We start from the raw sequence: 25,000 nt of genomic DNA, 5'->3' as shown, positions 1-25,000 counted from the left end.
CAGAAACAGAGAGAAACAGAAACAGAGAGAAACAGAAACAGAGAAACAGAGACAGAGAGAAACAGAGACAGAGAGAAACAGAGACAGAGAGAAACAGAGACAGAGAGAAACAGAGACAGAGAGAAACAGAGACAGAGAGAAACAGAGACAGAGAGAAACAGAGAGAGAGAAACAGAGACAGAGAGAAACAGAGAGAAACAGAGAGAGAGAAACAGAGAGAAACAGAGACAGAGAAACAGAGAGAAACAGAGACAGAGAGAAACAGAGACAGAGAGAAACAGAGACAGAGAGAAACAGAGACAGAGAGAAACAGAGACAGAGAGAAACAGAGACAGAGAGAAACAGAGACAGAGAGAAACAGAGAGAAACAGAGAGAAACAGAGACAGAGAAACAGAGAGAAACAGAGACAGAGAGAAACAGAGACAGAGAGAAACAGAGACAGAGAGAAACAGAGACAGAGAGAAACAGAGACAGAGAGAAACAGAGAGAAACAGAGACAGAGAAACAGAGAGAAACAGAGACAGAGAGAAACAGAGACAGAGAGAAACAGAGACAGAGAGAAACAGAGACAGAGAGAAACAGAGACAGAGAGAAACAGAGACAGAGAGAAACAGAGACAGAGAGAAACAGAGACAGAGAGAAACAGAGACAGAGAGAAACAGAGACAGGGAGAGATAGGGAGGGGGAGAGATAGGGAGAGGGAGAGATAGGGAGAGGGAGAAATAGGGAGAGGGAGAAATAGGGAGAAGGAGAGATAGGGAGAGATATGGAGGGGGAGAGATAGGGAGGGGGAGAGATAGGGAGAGCAGAATTTAATTAATAACTCTGGATGGATCCCTGGTTCCTTCTCATGTCGGTGTATTTAATTGGTGTGTTAATTATGTGTTCAGTCCCCGACGGCTATAAATACACAACCTAATTATAGCCATCACTAAAACATCTGTGTCATCTTGGCTCTCCATAGTGCTTTTAGTCCTGCCGTGTAGGTATGTACAGTATGTGTGTACGTGGGAACACTTCAGCTATGAGTAGGTGTGTGTTTAACTGTATTAGCCAGCATGGGGGGGTTGTAAATGAGGCAGCCCCTGGTCCTGAGTGTGCAGGTACTGAGTGTGCAGGTCCTGAGTGTGCAGGTACTGAGTTTGCAGGTACTGAGTGTGCAGGTACTGAGATTGCAGGTACTGAGTGTGCAGGTACTGAGTGTGCAGGTACTGAGTTTGCAGGTCCTGAGTGTGCAGGTACTGAGTGTGCAGGTCCTGAGTGTGCAGGTACTGAGTGTGCAGGTCCTGAGTGTGCAGGTACTGAGTGTGCAGGTACTGAGTGTGCAGGTACTGAGTGTGCAGGTACTGAGTGTGCAGGTCCTGAGTGTGCAGGTACTGAGTGTGCAGGTACTGAGTTTGCAGGTACTGAGTGTGCAGGTCCTGAGTGTGCAGGTACTGAGTGTGCAGGTCCTGAGTGTGCAGGTTCTGAGTTTGCAGGTCCTGAGTGTGCAGGTCCTGAGTGTGCAGGTACTGAGTGTGCAGGTACTGAGTGTGCAGGTACTGAGTGTGCAGGTACTGAGTGTGCAGGTCCTGAGTGTGCAGGTCCTGAGTGTGCAGGTCCTGAGTGTGCAGGTCCTGAGTGTGCAGGTACTGAGTGTGCAGGTCCTGAGTGTGCAGGTCCTGAGTGTGCAGGTACTGAGTGTGCAGGTCCTGAGTGTGCAGGTCCTGAGTGTGCAGGTACTGAGTGTGCAGGTCCTGAGTGTGCAGGTCCTGAGTGTGCAGGTCCTGAGTGTGCAGGTACTGAGTGTGCAGGTACTGAGTGTGCAGGTACTGAGTGTGCAGGTACTGAGTGTGCAGGTACTGAGTGTGCAGGTCCTGAGTGTGCAGGTCCTGAGTGTGCAGGTCCTGAGTGTGCAGGTCCTGAGTGTGCAGGTACTGATGTTAACATGCTGTAGCTAGTAAAGCTGCTACAGAGTCCAGTGGAGCAGTGAGGGCAGTGAGAGTGCAGTGAGAGGGCAGTGAGAGTGCAGTGAGAGTGCAGTGGAGCAGTGAGAGGGCAGTGAGAGTGCAGTGAAGCAGTGAGAGTGCAGTGGGAGGGCAGTGAGAGGGCAGTGAAGCAGTGAGCGGGCAGTGAGAGGGCAGTGAGAGGGCAGTGAGAGGGCAGTGAGAGGGCAGTGAGAGTGCAGTGGAGCAGTGAGAGGGCAGTGAGCGGGCAGTGAGAGGGCATTGAGAGTGCAGTGAGAGGGCAGTGAGAGGGCAGTGGAGCAGTGAGAGTGCAGTGGAGCAGTGAGAGTGCAGTGAGAGTGCAGTGGAGCAGTGAGAGTGCAGTGGAGCAGTGAGAGGGCAGTGAGAGGGCAGTTGAGCAGTGAGAGGGCAGTGGGAGGGCAGTGAGAGGGCAGTGAGAGTGCAGTGAGAGAGCGGTGAGATTGCAGTGGAGCAGTGAGAGTGCGGTGAGAGTGCAGTGGAGCAGTGAGAGGGCAGTGGGAGGGCAGTGAGAGTGCAGTGGAGCAGTGAGAGGGCAGTGAGAGGGCAGTGAGAGGGCAGTGAGAGGGCAGTGAGAGGGCAGTGGAGCAGTGAGAGGGCAGTGAGAGTGCAGTGAGAGTGCAGTGAGAGGGCAGTGGAGCAGTGAGCGGGCAGTGAGCGGGCAGTGAGCGGGCAGTGAGAGGGTAGTGAGAGGGCAGTGAGAGGGCAGCATCTCCCTGTAGACTGGAAGCACGCTAGTGTTCTTTATGAGCACACAGAGAGTAGAAGCACGCTAGTGTTCTTTATGAGCACACAGAGAGTAGAAGCATGCTAGTGTTCTTTATGAGCACACAGAGAGTAGAAGCACGCTAGTGTCCTCTATGAGCACACAGACAACATTCTCAGGCTCTGCGGATGGCTGTGTGACTGCAGAGACCACAGAGACACAGAGAGCATGTTTCAAAAGGGTCAGGTTATACACACACATCAGTGGGTCTGCTCTAGTGGGCCATAACAGTCCCAGGGCATGATGAAACATGCTCTAGTGGGCCATAACAGTCCCAGGGCATGATGAAACATGCTCTAGTGGGCCATAACAGTCCCAGGGCATGATGAAACATGCTCTAGTGGGCCACAACAGTCCCAGGGCATGATGAAACATGCTCTAGTGGGCCACAACAGTCCCAGGGCATGATGAAACATGCTCTAGTGGGCCACAACAGTCCCAGGGCATGATGAAACATGCTCTAGTGGGCCACAACAGTCCCAGGGCATGATGAAACATGCTCTAGTGGGCCATAACAGTCCCAGGGCATGATGAAACATGCTCTAGTGGGCCACAACAGTCCCAGGGCATGATGAAACATGCTCTAGTGGGCCACAACAGTCCCAGGGCATGATGAAACATGCTCTAGTGGGCCACAACAGTCCCAGGGCATGATGAAACATGCTCTAGTGGGCCACAACAGTCCCAGGGCATGATGAAACATGCTCTAGTGGGCCACAACAGTCCCAGGGCATGATGAAACATGCTCTAGTGGGCCACAACAGTCCCAGGGCATGATGAAACATGGCGTTGATCGCCTTAGCAATCTCACTGGAATAGAAGACCTCCTCCATTCCTGTCATTATTGAAAGAGATCGTCATATCTCAAAATAGGGCTACTTAATGTTAGATCCCTCACTTCCAAGGCAGTTATTGTCAATGAACTAATCACTGATCATAATCTTGATGTGATTGGCCTGACTGAAACATGGCTTAAGCCTGATACATTTTCTGTGTTAAATTAGGCTTCTCCTCCTGGTTACACTAGTGACCATATCCCCGTGCATCCCGCAAAGGCGGAGGTGTTGCTAACATTACGATGGCAAATTTCAATTTACAAAATAAAAACAGCGTTTTTGTCTTTTGAGCTTCTAGTCATGAAATCTATGCAGCCGACTCAATCACTTTTTATAGCTACTGTTTACAGGCCTCCTGGGCCACATACAGCGTGCCTCACTGATTTCCCTGAATTTCTATCGGACCTTGTAGTTATGGCAGATAATATTCACATTTTTGGTGACTTTAATATTCACATGGAAAAGTCCACAGACCCACTCCAAAAGGCTATCGGAGCCATCATCGACTCAGTGGGTTTTGTCTAACATGTCTCCGGACCTACTCACTAACACAGTCATACTCTGGACCTAGTTGTGTCCCGCGGAATAAATATTGTGGATCTCAATGTTTTTCCTCATAATCCTGGACTATCGGACCACCATTTTATTACGTTTGCAAACGCAACAAATTATCTGCTCAGATCCCAACCAAGGACCATCAAAAGCTGTGCTATAAATTCTCGGACAACCCAAACATTCCTAGACGCCTTTCCAGACTCCCTCCACCTATTTCCCAATACCTGAAGGTACCACGTTCATCTATACAAACAATAGTACGCAAGTATAAACACCATGGGACCACGCAGCCGTCATACCGCTCAGGAAGGAGACGTGTTCTGTCTCTTAGAGATGAAACAGGTACAAAAAAAAAGAAACTACTGCTCCAAACCCGACATAATAATATATAATAATATATGCCATTTAGCAGACGCTTTTATCCAAAGCGACTTACAGTCATGTGTGCATACATTCTACGTATGGGTGGTCCCGGGAATCGAACCCACTACCCTGGCGTTACAAGCGCCATGCTCTACCAACTGAGCTACAGAAGGACCACAAAAAAAAAGCCAGACTATGGTTTGCAACTGCACATGGGGACAAAGATGGTACTTTTTGGAAAAATGTCCTCTGGTCTGCAACAATAGAACTGTTTGGCCATAATTAACATTGTTATGTTTGGAGGAAAAGGGAGAGGCTTGCTGGCCGAAGAACACCATCCCAACCGTGAAGCACGGGGGTGGCAGCATCATGTTGTGGGGGTGCTTTGCTGCAGTAGGGACTGGTGCGCTTCACAATATAGATGGTAGGAAACATTATGTGGATATATTGAAGCAACATCTCAAGACATCAGTCAGGAAGTTAAAGCTTGGTCGCAAATGGGTCTTACAAATGGACAATGACCCCAAGCATACTTCCAAAGTTGTGGCAAAATGGCTTAAGGACAACAAAGTCAAGGTATTGGAGTGGCCATCACAAAGCCCCGACCTCAATCCTATAGAACATTTGTAGGCAGAACTGAAAAAGCATGTGCAAGCAAGGAGGCCTGCAAACCTGACTCTGTTACACCAGTTCTGTCAGGAGGAATGGGCCAAAATTCACCCAACTTATTGTGGGAAGCTTGTGGAAGGCTACCCGAAATGTTTGACCCAAGTTAAACAATTTAAAGGCAATGCTACCAAATACTATTTGAGTGTATGTTAACTTCTGACCCACTAGGAATGTGATGAAAGAAATAAAAGCTGAAATAAATCATTCTCTCTACTATTATTCTGACATTTCACATTCTTAAAATAAAGTGGTTATCCTAACTGACCTAAAACAGGGAATTTAAATCTGCGTATTCCTCCAAAGCTCAGTTGTCCTGAGTCTGCACAACTCTGCCAGGACCTAGGATCAAGAGAGACACTCAAGTGTTTTAGCACTATATCTCTTGACACAATGATGAAAATAATCATGTCCTCTAAACCTTCAAGCTGCATACTGGACCCTATTCCAACTAAACTACTGAAAGAGCTGCTTCCTGTACTTGGCCCTCCTATGTTGAACATAATAAACGGCTCTCTATCCACCGGATGTGTACCAAACTCACTAAAAGTGGCAGTAATAAAGCCTCTCTTGAAAAAGCCAAACCTTGACCCAGAAAATATAAAAAACTATTGGCCTGTTCAAATCTCCCATTCCTCTCAAAGACTTTAGAAAAAGCTGTTGCGCAGCTACTCACTGCCTTCCTGAAGAATAACAATGTATACGAAACGCTTCAGTCTGGTTTTTAGACCCCATCATGGCACTGAGACTGCACTCGTGAAGGTGGTAAATTACATTTTAATGGCGTCAGACCGAGGCACTGCATCTGCCCTCGTGCTCCTAGACCTTAGTGCTGCTTTTGATACCATCGATCACCACATTCTTTTGGAGGGATTGGAAACCCAAATTGGTCTACACGGACAAGTTCTGTCCTGGTTTAGATCTTATCTGTGGGAAAGATATCAGTTTGTCTCTGTGGACGGTTTGCCCTCTGTATTCCTCAAGGTTCCGTTCACTATATATTTTCACCTCTTGGTGATGTCATTCGGAAACATAAATGTTAACTTTCACTGCTACGCAGACGATAGCAGACGATAGCAGACGATAGACAGCTGTACATTTCGATGAAACATGGTGAAGCCCCAAAATTGCCCTCCATGGAAGTCTGTGTTTCAGACAGGAAGTGGATGCCGGCAATCTTTTACTTTTACACTTGGACAAAACAGAGATGGTAGTACTAGGTCCCAAGAAATAAAGATATTGTCTGTTGGATCTGACAATTAATCTTAATGGTTGTACAGTCGTCTCAAATAAAACTGTAAAGGACCTCGGCGTTACTCTGGACCCTGATCTCTCTTTTTGTAATTTGACATTTTTACCCCTTTTCTCCCCAATTTCGTGGTATCCAATTGTTATTAGTTATTAGGTAGACTTTCTAGGTAGTTTTTCTTAGCCACCATGCTTCTACATCTGCATTGCTTGCTGTTTGAGATTTTAGGCTGGGTTTCTGCAGAGCACTTTGTGACATCGGCTAAAGTAAAAAGTGCTTAATAAATACAGTTGATTGATTGATTGATGGGAGCTGTAGTATGTCATTAATCGGAGGCACGGGTATGACTCCAGGGAAATGTAGTTTACATAGCGGTGAGCTCTTTATTTCCTGGGGATGTTGTTTTAAAGTGCTGGGGTCCCTGGGGGATGTAGTTTATAAAGTGCTGGGGTACGTGGAGGGTGTAGTTTAGAAAGTGCTGGGACACCTGGGGGATGTAGTTTATAAGAAGCTTGGGTACCTGGGGGAAGTCGTTTATAATATGCTGGGGTTACCTGGAGGATGTAGTTTATAATGTGCTGGAGTTACCTGGGGATGTAGTTTATAATAAGCAGGGGTACCTGGGGGAAGTAGTTTATAATACGCTGGGGTACCTGGGGATGTAGTTAATAAGAAGCTGTGGTTACCTGGGGGGTGTAGTTTATAAGAAGCTGGGGGTACCTGGGGGATGTAGTTTATAAGAAGTTGGGGGTACCTGGGGATGTAGTGTTTAATTAAGAAGCTGGGGGTACCTGGGGGATGTAGTGTTTAAGAAGCTGAGGTACCTGGGGGATGTAGTGTTTAAGAAGTTGGGGTACCTGGGGGATGTAGTGTTTAAGAAGCTGGGGTACCTGGGGGATGTAGTGTTTAAGAAGCTGGGGTACCTGGGGGATGTAGTGTTTAAGAAGCTGAGGTACCTGGGGGTGTAGTGTTTAAGAAGCTGGGGTACCTGGGGGATGTAGTGTTTAAGAAGCTGAGGTACCTGGGGGATGTAGTGTTTAAGAAGCTGGGGGATGAAACATGCTCTAGTGGGCCACAACAGTCCCAGGGCATGATGAAACATGCTCTAGTGGGCCACAACAGTCCCAGGGCATGATGAAACATGCTCTAGTGGGCCACAACAGTCCCAGGGCATGATGAAACATGCTCTAGTGGGCCACAACAGTCCCAGGGCATGATGAAACATGGCGTTGATCGCCTTAGCAATCTCACTGGAATAGAAGACCTCCTCCATTCCTGTCATTATTGAAAGAGATCGTCATATCTCAAAATAGGGCTACTTAATGTTAGATCCCTCACTTCCAAGGCAGTTATTGTCAATGAACTAATCACTGATCATAATCTTGATGTGATTGGCCTGACTGAAACATGGCTTAAGCCTGATACATTTTCTGTGTTAAATTAGGCTTCTCCTCCTGGTTACACTAGTGACCATATCCCCGTGCATCCCGCAAAGGCGGAGGTGTTGCTAACATTACGATGGCAAATTTCAATTTACAAAATAAAAACAGCGTTTTTGTCTTTTGAGCTTCTAGTCATGAAATCTATGCAGCCGACTCAATCACTTTTTATAGCTACTGTTTACAGGCCTCCTGGGCCACATACAGTGTGCCTCACTGATTTCCCTGAATTTCTATCGGACCTTGTAGTTATGGCAGATAATATTCACATTTTTGGTGACTTTAATATTCACATGGAAAAGTCCACAGACCCACTCCAAAAGGCTATCGGAGCCATCATCGACTCAGTGGGTTTTGTCTAACATGTCTCCGGACCTACTCACTAACACAGTCATACTCTGGACCTAGTTGTGTCCCGCGGAATAAATATTGTGGATCTCAATGTTTTTCCTCATAATCCTGGACTATCGGACCACCATTTTATTACGTTTGCAAACGCAACAAATTATCTGCTCAGATCCCAACCAAGGACCATCAAAAGCTGTGCTATAAATTCTCGGACAACCCAAACATTCCTAGACGCCTTTCCAGACTCCCTCCACCTATTTCCCAATACCTGAAGGTACCACGTTCATCTATACAAACAATAGTACGCAAGTATAAACACCATGGGACCACGCAGCCGTCATACCGCTCAGGAAGGAGACGTGTTCTGTCTCTTAGAGATGAAACAGGTACAAAAAAAAAAAAAAACTACTGCTCCAAACCCGACATAATAATATATAATAATATATGCCATTTAGCAGACGCTTTTATCCAAAGCGACTTACAGTCATGTGTGCATACATTCTACGTATGGGTGGTCCCGGAATCGAACCCACTACCCTGGCGTTACAAGCGCCATGCTCTACCAACTGAGCTACAGAAGGACCACAAAAAAGCCAGACTATGGTTTGCAACTGCACATGGGGACAAAGATGGTACTTTTTGGAAAAATGTCCTCTGGTCTGCAACAATAGAACTGTTTGGCCATAATTAACATTGTTATGTTTGGAGGAAAAGGGAGAGGCTTGCTGGCCGAAGAACACCATCCCAACCGTGAAGCACGGGGTGGCAGCATCATGTTGTGGGGGTGCTTTGCTGCAGTAGGGACTGGTGCGCTTCACAATATAGATGGTAGGAAACATTATGTGGATATATTGAAGCAACATCTCAAGACATCAGTCAGGAAGTTAAAGCTTGGTCGCAAATGGGTCTTACAAATGGACAATGACCCCAAGCATACTTCCAAAGTTGTGGCAAAATGGCTTGTCTGTGGACGGTTTGCCCTCTGTATTCCTCAAGGTTCCGTTCACTATATATTTTCACCTCTTGGTGATGTCATTCGAAACATAAATGTTAACTTTCACTGCTACGCAGACGATAGCAGACGATAGCAGACGATAGACAGCTGTACATTTCGATGAAACATGGTGAAGCCCCAAAATTGCCCTCCATGGAAGTCTGTGTTTCAGACAGGAAGTGGATGCCGGCAATCTTTTACTTTTACACTTGGACAAAACAGAGATGGTAGTACTAGGTCCCAAGAAATAAAGATATTGTCTGTTGGATCTGACAATTAATCTTAATGGTTGTACAGTCGTCTCAAATAAAACTGTAAAGGACCTCGGCGTTACTCTGGACCCTGATCTCTCTTTTTTGTAATTTGACATTTTTTACCCCCTTTTCTCCCCAATTTCGTGGTATCCAATTGTTATTAGTTATTAGGTATACTTTCTAGGTAGTTTTTCTTAGCCACCATGCTTCTACATCTGCATTGCTTGCTGTTTGAGATTTTAGGCTGGGTTTCTGCAGAGCACTTTGTGACATCGGCTAATGTAAAAAGTGCTTAATAAATACAGTTGATTGATTGATTGATGGGAGCTGTAGTATGTCATTAATCGGAGGCACGGGTATGACTCCAGGGAAATGTAGTTTACATAGCGGTGAGCTCTTTATTTCCTGGGGGATGTTGTTTTAAAGTGCTGGGGTCCCTGGGGATGTAGTTTATAAAGTGCTGGGGTACGTGGAGGGTGTAGTTTAGAAAGTGCTGGGACACCTGGGGGATGTAGTTTATAAGAAGCTTGGGTACCTGGGGGAAGTAGTTTATAATATGCTGGGGTTACCTGGAGGATGTAGTTTATAATGTGCTGGAGTTACCTGGGGGATGTAGTTTATAATAAGCAGGGGGTACCTGGGGGAAGTAGTTTATAATACGCTGGGGTACCTGGGGATGTAGTTAATAAGAAGCTGTGGTTACCTGGGGGGTGTAGTTTATAAGAAGCTGGGGGTACCTGGGGGATGTAGTTTATAAGAAGTTGGGGGTACCTGGGGGATGTAGTGTTTAATTAAGAAGCTGGGGGTACCTGGGGGATGTAGTGTTTAAGAAGCTGAGGTACCTGGGGGATGTAGTGTTTAAGAAGCTGGGGTACCTGGGGGATGTAGTGTTTAAGAAGCTGAGGTACCTGGGGGATGTAGTGTTTAAGAAGCTGGGGTACCTGGGGGATGTAGTGTTTAAGAAGCTGGGGTACCTGGGGGATGTAGTGTTTAAGAAGCTGGGGTACCTGGGGGATGTAGTTTATAAGAAGCTGGGGTACCTGGGGGATGTCGTGTTTAAGAAGCTGGGGTACCTGGGGGATGTAGTTACGTCTCTCCTGGCAGACAGCGTGGAACCATGCGAGGCAGAAGAGGGACTGGGCTCTGGACAGCAGACCACCTTTACTGATCTGCTCTGGGCTCCACGTTTCATAGGTCCTCAACAAGTTCTTCTTTAGACCAGGAGGAGCCTGAGGGAGAGAGAAAGTGATCAAGGGCCTGAGGGCATGAATGTTGCTGGGAGGGTGGACAGGGAGGGCATGAATGTTGCTGGGAGGGTGGACAGGGATGGCAGTGGGGGCTGGGATCCAGGCTTTAACTGTTAAAAGCTCATCTGAGGGCTGGAGAGATCAAGTGTGCTCCACTTCTCAACAGGGCCTGTGTGTCCCATAACGCCGGACTGTCAAACAGCACAGCTGGTATTTGGAGAAAGTAAGCCCTATAGCCTGGCCCAGCTTGACTAACAGACCCAGCTTGGCTCTGCATACACTCAGCCCAATAACACGCCTGGCTAACACTCCTCAGTAACACGTCTCAGACAGCTAACACGCCTGGGGCTACAAGTTTCACACCACACACACACACCCAAGGCTACATGTTTTACTCAAACACGGCTCCCAACATAACGTATTACCATGGACAGGGTGTCTGTGTGCGTGTGTTTCTGTGTGTGTCTGTACATATATAGTGTTTGTACCTCGAAGGTGATCTTGAGGCTGGACTGCAACAGGATGAGGGGGAACTTGGGATGGACCTCAGCAGTGAGCCAGAGACGGAAGCCTGCCTTAGGTTGCAGAACATTCAGCTCCTACAGGAGAGAGATAAGAGACAACCACAACCTGTACAACACAATCACCATCCGCAATATCAGGAGTCCAGTGGTGTGCAACATGCATCTAATAATGTGGTTAAGAACACCCACAACACATATTCACCATCATCATTCACCACCACATCTAATAATGTGGTTAAGAACACCCACAACACATATTCACCATCATCATTCACCACCACATCTAATAATGTGGTTAAGAACACTCACAACACATATTCACCATCATCATTCACCACCACATCTAATAATGTGGTTAAGAACACTCACAACACATATTCACCATCATCATTCACCACCACATCTAATAATGTGGTTAAGAACACCCACAACACATATTCACCATCATCATTCACCACCACATCTAATAATGTGGTTAAGAACACCCACAACACATATTCACCAACATCATTCACCACCACATCTAATAATGTGGTTAAGAACACCCACAACACATATTCACCATCATCATTCATTCCACCACATCTAATAATGTGGTTAAGAACACCCACAACACATATTCACCATCATCATTCACCACCACATCTAATAATGTGGTTAAGAACACCCACAACACATATTCACCATCATCATTCACCACCACATCTAATAATGTGGTTAAGAACACTCACAACACATATTCACCATCATCATTCACCACCACATCTAATAATGTGGTTAAGAACACCCACAACACATATTCACCATCATCATTCACCACCACATCTAATAATGTGGTTAAGAACACCCACAACACATATTCACCATCATCATTCACCACCACATCTAATAATGTGGTTAAGAACACCCACAACACATATTCACCATCATCATTCACCACCACATCTAATAATGTGGTTAAGAACACTCACAACACATATTCACCATCATCATTCACCACCACATCTAATAATGTGGTTAAGAACACCCACAACACATATTCACCATCATCATTCACCACCACATCTAATAATGTGGTTAAGAACACCCACAACACATATTCACCATCATCATTCACCACCACATCTAATAATGTGGTTAAGAACACTCACAACACATATTCACCATCATCATTCACCACCACATCTAATAATGTGGTTAAGAACACCCACAACACATATTCACCATCATCATTCACCACCACATCTAATAATGTGGTTAAGAACACCCACAACACATATTCACCATCATCATTCACCACCACATCTAATAATGTGGTTAAGAACACTCACAACACATATTCACCATCATCATTCACCACCACATCTAATAATGTGGTTAAGAACACTCACAACACATATTCACCATCATCATTCACCACCACATCTAATAATGTGGTTAAGAACACCCACATATTCACATATTCACCACCATCATCTTCACCACCACATCTAATAATGTGGTTAAGAACACCCACAACACATATTCACCATCATCATTCACCACCACATCTAATAATGTGGTTAAGAACACTGGGGGTATTCACCATCATCATTCACCACCACATCTAATAATGTGGTTAAGAACACCCACAACACATATTCACCATCATCATTCACCACCACATCTAATAATGTGGTTAAGAACACCCACAACACATATTCACCATCATCATTCACCACCACATCTAATAATGTGGTTAAGAACACTCACAACACATATTCACCATCATCATTCACCACCACATCTAATAATGTGGTTAAGAACACCCACAACACATATTCACATCATCATCATTCACCACCATTCACCACCACATCTAATAATGTGGTTAAGAACACCCACAACACATATTCACCATCATCATTCACCACCACATCTAATAATGTGGTTAAGAACACCAACACATATTCACATATTTCACCATCATCATTCACCATCATCACCACATCTAATAATGTGGTTAAGAACACCCACAACACATATTCACCATCATCATTCACCACCACATCTAATAATGTGGTTAAGAACACCCACAACACATATTCACCATCATCATTCACCACCACATCTAATAATGTGGTTAAGAACACCCACAACACATATTCACCATCATCATTCACCACCACATCTAATAATGTGGTTAAGAACACCCACAACACATATTCACCATCATCATTCACCACCACATCTAATAATGTGGTTAAGAACACCCACAACACATATTCACCATCAATTCACCACCACATCTAATAATGTGGTTAAGAACACCCATATTCACCATCATTTCACCACCACATCTAATAATGTGGTTAAGAACACTCCCAACACATATTCACCATCATCATTCACCACCACATCTAATAATGTGGTTAAGAACACCCACAACACATATTCACCATCATCATTCACCACCACATCTATTCACCACCACATCTAAAATGTGGTTAAGAACACCCACAACACATATTCACCATCATCATTCACCACCACATCTAATAATGTGGTTAAGAACACTCACAACACATATTCACCATCATCATTCACCACCACATCTAATAATGTGGTTAAGAACACCCACAACACATATTCACCATCATCATTCACCACCACATCTAATAATGTGGTTAAGAACACTCACAACACATATTCACCATCATCATTCACCACCACATCTAATAATGTGGTTAAGAACACCCACAACACATATTCACCATCATCATTCACCACCACATCTAATAATGTGGTTAAGAACACCACAACACATATTCACCATCATCATTCACCACCACATCTAATAATGTGGTTAAGAACACCCACAACACATATTCACCATCATCATTCACCACCACATCTAATAATGTGGTTAAGAACACCCACAACACATATTCACCATCATCATTCACCACCACATCTAATAATGTGGTTAAGAACACCCACAACACATATTCACAACATTCATATTCACCATCATCATTCATTCCACCACATCTAATAATGTGGTTAAGAACACCCACAACACATATTCACCATCATCATTCACCACCACATCTAATAATGTGGTTAAGAACACCCACAACACATATTCACCATCATCATTCACCACCACATCTAATAATGTGGTTAAGAACACCCACAACACATATTCACCATCATCATTCACCACCACATCTAATAATGTGGTTAAGAACACCCACAACACATATTCACCATCATCATTCACCACCACATCTAATAATGTGGTTAAGAACACCCACAACACATATTCACCATCATCATTCACCACCACATCTAATAATGTGGTTAAGAACACCCACAACACATATTCACCATCATCATTCACCACCACATCTAATAATGTGGTTAAGAACACCACAACACATATTCACCATCATCATTCACCACCACATCTAATAATGTGGTTAAGAACACTCACAACACATATTCACCATCATCATTCACCACCACATCTAATAATGTGGTTAAGAACACCCACAACACATATTCACCATCATCATTCACCACCACATCTAATAATGTGGTTAAGAACACCCACAACACATATTCACCATCATCATTCACCACCACATCTAATAATGTGGTTAAGAACACTCACAACACATATTCACCATCATCATTCACCACCACATCTAATAATGTGGTTAAGAACACCCACAACACATATTCACATCATTCACCACATTCACCACACATCATCATTCTAATAATGTGGTTAAGAACACTCACAACACATATTCACCATCATCATTCACCACCACATCTAATAATGTGGTTAAGAACACCCACAACACATATTCACCATCATCATTCACCACCACATCTAATAATGTGGTTAAGAACACCCACAACACATATTCACCATCATCATTCACCACCACATCTAATAATGTGGTTAAGAACACCCACAACACATATTCACCATCATCATTCACCACCACATCTAATAATGTGGTTAAGAACACTCACAACACATATTCACCATCATCATTCACCACCACATCTAATAATGTGGTTAAGAACACCCACAACAACACATATTCACCATCATCATTCACCACCACATCTAATAATGTGGTTAAGAACACTCACAACACATATTCACCATCATCATTCACCACCACATCTAATAATGTGGTTAAGAACACCCACAACACATATTCACCATCATCATTCACCACCACATCTAATAATGTGGTTAAGAACACCCACAACACATATTCACCATCATCATTCACCACCACATCTAATAATGTGGTTAAGAACACCCACAACACATATTCACCATCATCATTCACCACCACATCTAATAATGTGGTTAAGAACACTCACAACACATATTCACCATCATCATTCACCACCACATCTAATAATGTGGTTAAGAACACTCACAACACATATTCACCATCATCATTCACCACCACATCTAATAATGTGGTTAAGAACACCCACAACACATATTCACCATCATCATTCACCACCACATCTAATAATGTGGTTAAGAACACCCACAACACATATTCACCATCATCATTCACCACCACATCTAATAATGTGGTTAAGAACACCCACAACACATATTCACCATCATCATTCACCACCACATCTAATAATGTGGTTAAGAACACCCACAACACATATTCACCATCATCATTCACCACCACATCTAATAATGTGGTTAAGAACACCCACAACACATATTCACCATCATCATTCACCACCACATCTAATAATGTGGTTAAGAACACCCACAACACATATTCACCATCATCATTCACCACCACATCTAATCATGTGGTTAAGAACACTCACAACACATATTCACCATCATCATTCACCACCACATCTAATAATGTGGTTAAGAACACCCACAACACATATTCACCATCATCATTCACCACCACATCTAATAATGTGGTTAAGAACACCCACAACACATATTCACCATCATCATTCACCACCACATCTAATCATGTGGTTAAGAACACTCACAACACATATTCACCATCATCATTCACCACCACATCTAATAATGTGGTTAAGAACACTCACAACACATATTCACCATCATCATTCACCACCACATCTAATAATGTGGTTAAGAACACTCACAACACATATTCACCATCATCATTCACCACCACATCTAATAATGTGGTTAAGAACACCCACAACACATATTCACCATCATCATTCACCACCACATCTAATAATGTGGTTAAGAACACCCACAACACATATTCACCAACATCATTCACCACCACATCTAATAATGTGGTTAAGAACACTCACAACACATATTCACCATCATCATTCACCACCACATCTAATAATGTGGTTAAGAACACTCACAACACATATTCACCAGCTCTCTTTTCCACACACTGTGTATCAGTGGGTCTGAGACGATTCAGATTCGCTGTATTAAACCCAACAGAAGCCAATCTCTCTCTCTCTCTCTCTCTCTCTCTCTGAAGCCCGAGGCCTGCATTCTGATTGGGTGCTCATTCACAGGTGAACATGTGTTGCAGCAGAATTCAGCATGACAACACACACATGTAGCCCAGGTTCCCCTCTCAATCAATCTGTTTCTACAACTGTGGAGTCCAACTCAGTCTTACGGAGAAACAGAACTGGAGCCTGAATCAAATCAAATCAAATTAGTGTGTGTGTTGTGATAGAGAGATTTCTGTGCCAAATGATGTGGATTTCTGTGCTCAAGACCGACTGTAAAGATATATTTTTCACTTCATGTTATAATGTTAAGCAAAAAAACATCTCGATTTCCAAGATGCCAAGAGGAGGGAAGGGAGAATAGGATTATTCATAGAGTATAAACACACACCATACTGTACACACACACACCGCACTGTACACACACCATACTGTACACACACACCATACTGTACACACACACACACCATACTGTACACACACACACCGCACTGTACACACACCATACTGTACACACACACACAAACCGCACTGTACACACACACACACACACACACACACACACACACACACACACACACACACACACACACACACACACACACACACACACACACACACACACACACACACACACACACACACCATACTGTACACATACCACACTGTACAGACACACACACCATACTGTACACACACATACCATACTGTACACACACACACACACGCACCACACTGTACACACACACCACATGGGGTACACACACACACCACACTGTACACACACCACAGGGGGTACACACACACACACCATACTGTACACACACCACACTGTACACACACACACACACACACACACACACACACTGTACACACACACACACCATACTGTAGACACACACACACACACACACACACACACACACACACACACACACACACACACACACACACACACACACACACACACACACACACACACACACACACACACACACACACACCACAGGGGGTACACACACCACACTGTACACACACACACACACACACAGGGGGTACACACACACACCACACTGTACACACACACACACACACAATACTGTACACACACAACACACTGTACACACACAACACACACACACACACCACAGGGGGTACACACACACCACACTGCACACACACACACACGCACACACACAATACTGTACACACACCATACTGTACACACACACACACACCATACAGTACACACACACACACCATACTGTACACACACCACACTGTACACACACACACAAACCACAGGGGGTACACACACACACCACACTGTACACACACCATACTGTACACACACACACCACAGGGGGTACACACACACTGTACACACCACAGGGGGTACACACACCACACTGTACACACACCATACTGTACACACACACACACACCACACTGTACACACACACCACACTGTACACACATAGACACACACACACACACACCATACTGTACACACACACACACAACACTGTACACACACACACAACACAGTACAGTACACACACACAAAACACTGTACACACACAACACTGTACACACACACATACCACAGGGGTTACTCACACACACACCATACTGTACACACACACCACAGGGGGTACACACACACACCATACTGTACACACACACACACACACACCACAGGGGGTACACACACACACTATACTGTACACACACACACACCATACTGTACACACACACCATACTGTACACACACACACACACCATACTGTACACACCCACCATACTGTATATACACACACACCATACTGTATATACACACACACCATACTGTAGACCCACCATACTGTACACACACACACACACACACACACACACACACACACACACACACATACTGTAGACCCACCATACTGTACACACACACCATACTGTATACACACACACACACAGTTCTCTCGCCCCTGACCTGCAAATCTGCTATGTGTGTTTGATGTAGATTTGAGACATTTCTATGTAGAGAAAAACTGTACAGAGCCTCTGATGAGGCTCTCAGGCTTGTGTGGCTCAGACAGGGACAGGGGAGTAGGAGAGGGGCACTGGAATATTCAGCACACACACACACGCGCATAGATACACACACACACACACGCATAGACACGCACGCACGCACACGCATAGACACGCACGCACGCACACGCATAGACACGCACGCACGCACACGCATAGACACGCACGCACGCACACGCATAGACACGCACGCACGCACACGCATAGACACGCACGCACGCACGCACACGCACACACACACACACACACACACACACACACACACACACACACACACACACACACACACACACACGAATATGGTAGCTGAGCTCACAGATCACAATAGAGCATGGACCATGTGTCTGTGACCAGGGTTAGACTGGACGATCTACTTAGACTGGGGTTAGACTGGACGATCTACTGTGACTGGGGTTAGATTGGAGGATCTACTGTGACCAGGGTTAGACTGGGGTTAGATTGGAAGATCTACTGTGACCAGGGTTAGACTGGGGTTAGACTGGAGGATCTACTGTGACCAGGGTTAGACTGGGGTTAGATTGGAGGATCTACTGTGACCAGGATTAGACTGGGGTTAGATTGGAGGATCTATTGTGACCAGGGTTAGACTGGGGTTAAATTGGAGGATCTACTGTGACCAGGGTTAGACTGGGGTTAAATTGGAGGATCTACTGTGACCAGGATTAGACTGGGGATAGGTTGGAGGATCTACTGTAACCAGGATTAGACTGGGGTTAGGTTGGAGGATCTACTGTGACCAGGATTAGACTGGGGATAGGTTGGAGGATCTACTGTGACCAGGATTCGACTGGGGTTAGGTTGGAGGATCTACTGTGACCAGGATTAGACTGGGGATAGGTTGGAGGATCTACTGTGACCAGGATTCGACTGGGGATAGGTTGGAGGATCTACTGTGACCAGGGTTAGAATGTGGTTATATTGGAGGATCTACTGTGACCAGGATTAGACTGGGGTTAGATTGGAGGATCTACTGTGACCAGGATTAGACTGGGGTTAGATTGGAGGATCTACTGTGACCAGGATTAGACTGGGGTTAGATTGGAGGATCTACTGTGACCAGGATTAGACTGGGGTTAGGTTGGAGGATCTATTGTGACCAGGATTAGACTGGGGTTAGATTGGAGGATCTACTGTGACCAGGATTAGACTGGGGTTAGATTGAACATCTGTGATGAAACATACACACACACCTGACGCATGAACTGGTAGTCTAAATTCTAGTCTGGCTGGATCGTCTCTCTAATGTATGCAACTACAGTGGGGCAAAAAAGTATTTAGTCAGCCACCAATTGTGCAAGTTCTCCTACTTAAAAAGATGAGAGAGGCTTGTAATTTTCATCATAGCTAGACTTCAACTATGACAGACAAAATGAGAAAAAAATCCAGAAAAATCACATTGTAGGATTTTTTATGAATTTATTTGCAAATTATGGTGGAAAATAAGTATTTGGTAAATAACAAAAGTTTCTCAATACTTTTTTATATACCCTTTGTTGGCAATGACAGAGGTCAAAAATTTTCTGTAAGTCTTCACAAGGTTTTCAGACCCTGTTGGTGGTATTTTGGCCCATTCCTCCATGCAGATCTCCTCTAGAGCAGTGATGCTTTGGGGCTGTTGCTGGGCAACACGGACTTTCAACTCCCTCCAAAGATTTTCTATGGGGTTGAGATCTGGAGACTGGCTAGGCCACTCAAGGACCTTGAAATGCTTCTTACGAAGCCACTCCTTCGTTGCCCAGGCGGTGTGTTTGGGATCATTGTCATGGTGAAAGACTCAGCCACGTTTCATCTTCAATGCCCTTGCTGATGGAAGGAGGTTTTCACTCAAAATCTGACGATACATGGCCCCATTCATTCTTTCCTTTACACGGATCAGTCGTCCTGGTCCCTTTGCAAAAAAACAGCACCAAAGCATGATGTTTCCACCCCCATGCTTCACAGTAGGTATGGTGTTCTTTGGATGCAACTCAGCATTCTTTGTCCTCCAAACACGACAAGTTGAATTTTTACCAAAAAGTTATATTTTGGTTTCATCTGAACATATGACATTCTCCCAATCTTCTTCTGGATCATCCAAATGCTCTCTAGCAAACTTTAGACGGGCCTGGACATGTACTGGCTTAAGCAGGGGGACACGTCTGGCACTGCAGGATTTGAGTCCCTGGCGGCGTAGTGTGTTACTGATGGTAGGCTTTGTTACTTTGGTCCCAGCTCTCTGCAGGTCATGTACCAGGTCTCCCCGTGTGGTTCTGGGATTTTTGCTCACCGTTCTTGTGATCATTTTGACCCCACGGGGTGAGATCTTGCGTGGATCCCCAGATCGAGGGAGATTATCAGTGGTCTTGTATGTCTTCCATTTCCTAATAATTGCTCACACAATTGATTTCTTCAAACCAAGCTGCTTACCTATTGCAGATTCAGTCTTCCCAGCCTGGTGCAGGTCTACAATTCTGTTTCTGGTGTCCTTTGACAGCTCTTTGGTCTTGGCCATAGTGGAGTTTGGAGTGTGACTGTTTGAGGTTGTGGACAGGTGTCTTTTATACTGATAACAAGTTAAAACAGGTGCCATTAATACAGGTAATGAGTGGAGGACAGAGGAGCCTCTTAAAGAAGAAGTTACAGGTCTGTGAGAGACAGAAATCTTGCTTGTTTGTTATTGACCAAATACTTATTTTCCACCATCATTTGCAAATAAATTCATTAAAAATCCTACAACGTGATTTTCTGGATTTTTTCCCCCATTTTGTCTGTCATGGTTGTAGTGTACCTATGATGAAAATTACAGGCCTCTCTTATCTTTTTAAGTGGGAGAACTTGCACAATTGGTGGCTGACTAAATACTTTTTTGCCCCACTGTATATGAGCAGAGAGGAGAATGTGGATAGCTTTCACAGGAGACAAACAGCATCTCTCTCTCTCTCGTCTCATCTCTCCATCATTCATCCTCTCAACCTCTCTCTCTCTTCCCCCTCCTCAGTGTGTTTCTTTCCTGGCTAATAAGCCCCGCTGGTGAAACACACAGAGGGGAGGAACAAAAGATAAGAGCTAAATGAGTGCAAAGAGAGAGGGATAGAGAGAAAGAGAGAGAGCGAGACAGAGATCATTATGTAAATATGGACCACAGCAGCTCATGCTGCTATGATTTTTGCAAGTAAATGACCAGTCACTCTGATATTGTATTACGTTGGGGAATATCGAAGCATGTGATAGTTAGGGGAGGGAGGAGGGGTCCCTGATAAACGTGTCAAACTACTGCAGTGCAGAGAGAGAGAATAGAAGAGGGAGAGAAACTCCCTGCCAGCATCAATTAAACTCAGAGAGCACTGACCATCCTCTCTCACTCACTCACTCACTCACTCACTCACTCATCCCTGAAGCACCAACGGATGTAGAGAGGAGGGAGGGGAGTTGGAGGAGAAATAAGATGGGGAGAGAGGAACAAATAGGAGAAAAAGATGAGGATGAAGACAAAAAAAGAGGGTCTCTCTTCGTCCTGTCTTCCCTCTATGGCTGCTTTTCACCTGCCTCCTCTGACTGACTGCATCTCTCTTCATTCATCCTATCATTCTATCACCTTTTCAGTTCAAGCTCCTTTGCAATGGCCACCCTCCACCTCAACACCTCCCCCTGCCTGTTGTCAGTGGTTACTGGGTAGACAGAGACCAACTGCACACCCAGAGTCAATTATGATTATGGCAATCCAGAGAAAGAGAGGGAGGTGGGAGAGAGGAAAGAGACAGAGAGAAAGAGGGAGGTGGGAGAGAGGAAAGAGAGAGACAGAGAGAGAGAAAAGAGAGAGAGAGGGGGGGAGAGAGACTGGTTGGGAGAGAGAGAGGGGGAGAGAAACTGGTTGAGAGAGAGAGGGGAGAGAGACTGGTTGAGAGAGAGAGGGGGAGAGAGACTGGTTGAGAGAGAGAGGGGGAGAGAGACTGGTTGAGAGAGAGAGGGGGGAGAGACTGGTTGAGAGAGAGAGAGAGAGAGAGAGAGAGAGACTGGATGAGAGAGAGAGCGGGAGAGAGAGACTGGTTGAGAGAGAGAGAGACTGGTTGAGAGAGAGAGAGAGAGAGAGAGAGAGAGAGAGAGAGAGAGAGAGAGAGAGAGAGAGAGAGAGAGAGAGAGAGACTGGTTGAGAGAGAGCGAGAGAGACTGGTTGAGAGAGAGCGAGAGAGACTGGTTGAGAGAGAGACAGAGAGAGACTAGTTGAGAGAGGGGAGAGAGACTGGTTGAGAGAGAGAGACTGGTTGAGAGAGAGAGACTGGTTGAGAGAGAGAGACTGGTTGAGAGAGAGAGAGAGAGAGAGAGAGAGAGAGAGAGAGAGAGAGAGAGAGAGAGAGAGAGAGAGAGAGAGAGGGAGACTGGTTGAGAGAGAGAGAGACTGGTTGAGAGAGAGAGAGAGAGACTGGTTGAGAGAGAGAGACTAGTTGAGAGAGAGAGGGGAGACTGGTTGAGAGAGAGAGAGAGAGAGACTGGTTGAGAGAGAGAGAGAGACTGGTTGAGAGAGAGAGAGAGACTGGTTGGGAGAGAGAGAGAGAGAGAGAGACTGGTTGAGAGAGAGAGACTGGTTGAGAGAGAGAGAGACTGGTTGAGAGAGAGAGAGAGACTGGTTGGGAGAGAGAGAGAGAGAGAGAGACTGGTTGAGAGAGAGAGACTGGTTGAGAGAGAGAGAGAGACTGGTTGGGAGAGAGAGAGAGAGAGACTGACTGGTTGAGAGAGAGAGACTGGTTGAGAGAGAGAGAGACTGGTTGAGAGAGAGAGAGAGAGAGAGAGAGAGAGAGAGAGAGAGTTGAGAGAGAGAGAGAGAGAGAGAGAGAGAGAGAGAGAGAGAGAGAGAGAGAGAGAGAGACTGGTTGAGAGAGAGAGAGACTGGTTGAGAGAGAGAGAGACTGGTTGAGAGAGAGAGAGACTGGTTGAGAGAGAGAGAGAGAGACTGGTTGAGATAGACTGGCATGTCTATCTGTCTGTCACCACAGCACTGGGGATCTAATGACACATGCAGTGTCATGCAGAGCTCAACATAAACACACACACACCTTCTCTAGCAGGGGCAGCCACGCAGTCACCAGGTGAAGGTTTTTAAGGCAGAGCCAGCCTCCGCTGTGGGAACACTCTCTCAGAGTGGCTAAGGCCACATCAGCCTGGCCCTGGCCCATTGCCACCTGGGGAGAGAGTCCATGTTAAAACATGGGTAACCTCATCCAACACTAGTGTGGTGAACAACAGCAAGTGTTATTCTATTAGTTATATTGTTGCATAGCCACAGGTAAGGTGTGTGTGTGTGTACCTCGTGGTAGTTGTCCCGTCCTACAGTCTCTGAGGCCAGCTCCAGTAGTTCCTGGGAGGGATCTGCTCCAGGGGAGATGATGATGAGGACAGGTTCAATCTCCAGAGTCTCACTGTACAACCTCCTCAGGTTCAGAGGAGGAGGAGACAACTCCCTCATACCTGGAGACACACACAGAGAGAGGGGGGAGAGAGAGCGAGACAGAGAGAGGGGGGAGAGAGAGCGAGACAGAGAGAGGGGGGAGAGAGAACGAGAGAGAAAGAGAGAGGGGGAGAGAGAACGAGAGAGAGAAAGAGAGAGGGGGAGAGAGAACGAGAGAGAGAAAGAGAGAGGGGGGAGAGAGAGACAGAGAGACAGAGAGAGAGTGTTGGAGCAAACCATTGAGAGGCTGAAGTAGCAAGCACATGCACATTAAGAGAAGATGATATCCAGGCCATATGACACCCAGACCATACTCTATTTATGTAGGAATACATTAACCAAGACCATACGTGCATTCATGACAGCTGAACATGCTGTGGTCAGCAGGGTGCAGGAATAAAGATGTAGGCAAGATAACTGATGACTAACATGTAAAACATAGGCATGCAGTATATACATTATTTTTAGAACATGGAAAGAGTTCTGCCATCGTTGTTACCAAAACCGGATACTAAGGGGGAGTAACTTTATTTACATATGTGATGTACCCCAGTACTATGTATGTATAAAAGCAGAGCCAGTGCTAAGAAGCGGCGGCTTTCCCGCGGACCAGCACGGCTTTAATAACTTGCATTAAAGTCTACATTGAATTCAACAGTTTCTTCTGAGAGTATTATATTTCTATAGACAGTATTATATTTCTGTAACGATTATCTACGACAAGAGCGAGACAGAGACAGAAAACAGATAGA

At 45.2% G+C, this 25,000-nt stretch overlaps 1 protein-coding gene across 5 annotated transcripts in view; it reads right to left on the bottom strand.

Moving 5' to 3' along the window:
• Nucleotides 1–25,000, bottom strand: part of LOC118394486 (cytoplasmic dynein 2 heavy chain 1) — a 399,197-nt gene that overhangs the window by 120,615 nt on the left and 253,582 nt on the right. For all 5 annotated transcript variants that reach the window (XM_052504034.1, XM_052503998.1, XM_052503950.1 and 2 more), the window contains 4 exons: nt 24,108–24,268; nt 23,857–23,982; nt 11,171–11,281; nt 10,509–10,664 (listed from right to left, as the gene is read on the bottom strand). In XM_052504034.1, the coding sequence (XP_052359994.1) occupies nt 10,509–10,664; nt 11,171–11,281; nt 23,857–23,982; nt 24,108–24,268 (554 nt within the window). The remainder of the gene's footprint in view (nt 1–10,508; nt 10,665–11,170; nt 11,282–23,856; nt 23,983–24,107; nt 24,269–25,000) is intronic.

The sequence above is a fragment of the Oncorhynchus keta genome, chromosome 1 (assembly GCF_023373465.1).
Source record: "Oncorhynchus keta strain PuntledgeMale-10-30-2019 chromosome 1, Oket_V2, whole genome shotgun sequence".
Taxonomy (NCBI): domain Eukaryota; kingdom Metazoa; phylum Chordata; class Actinopteri; order Salmoniformes; family Salmonidae; genus Oncorhynchus; species Oncorhynchus keta.
This window is presented reverse-complemented; position numbering and strand designations above follow the sequence as displayed.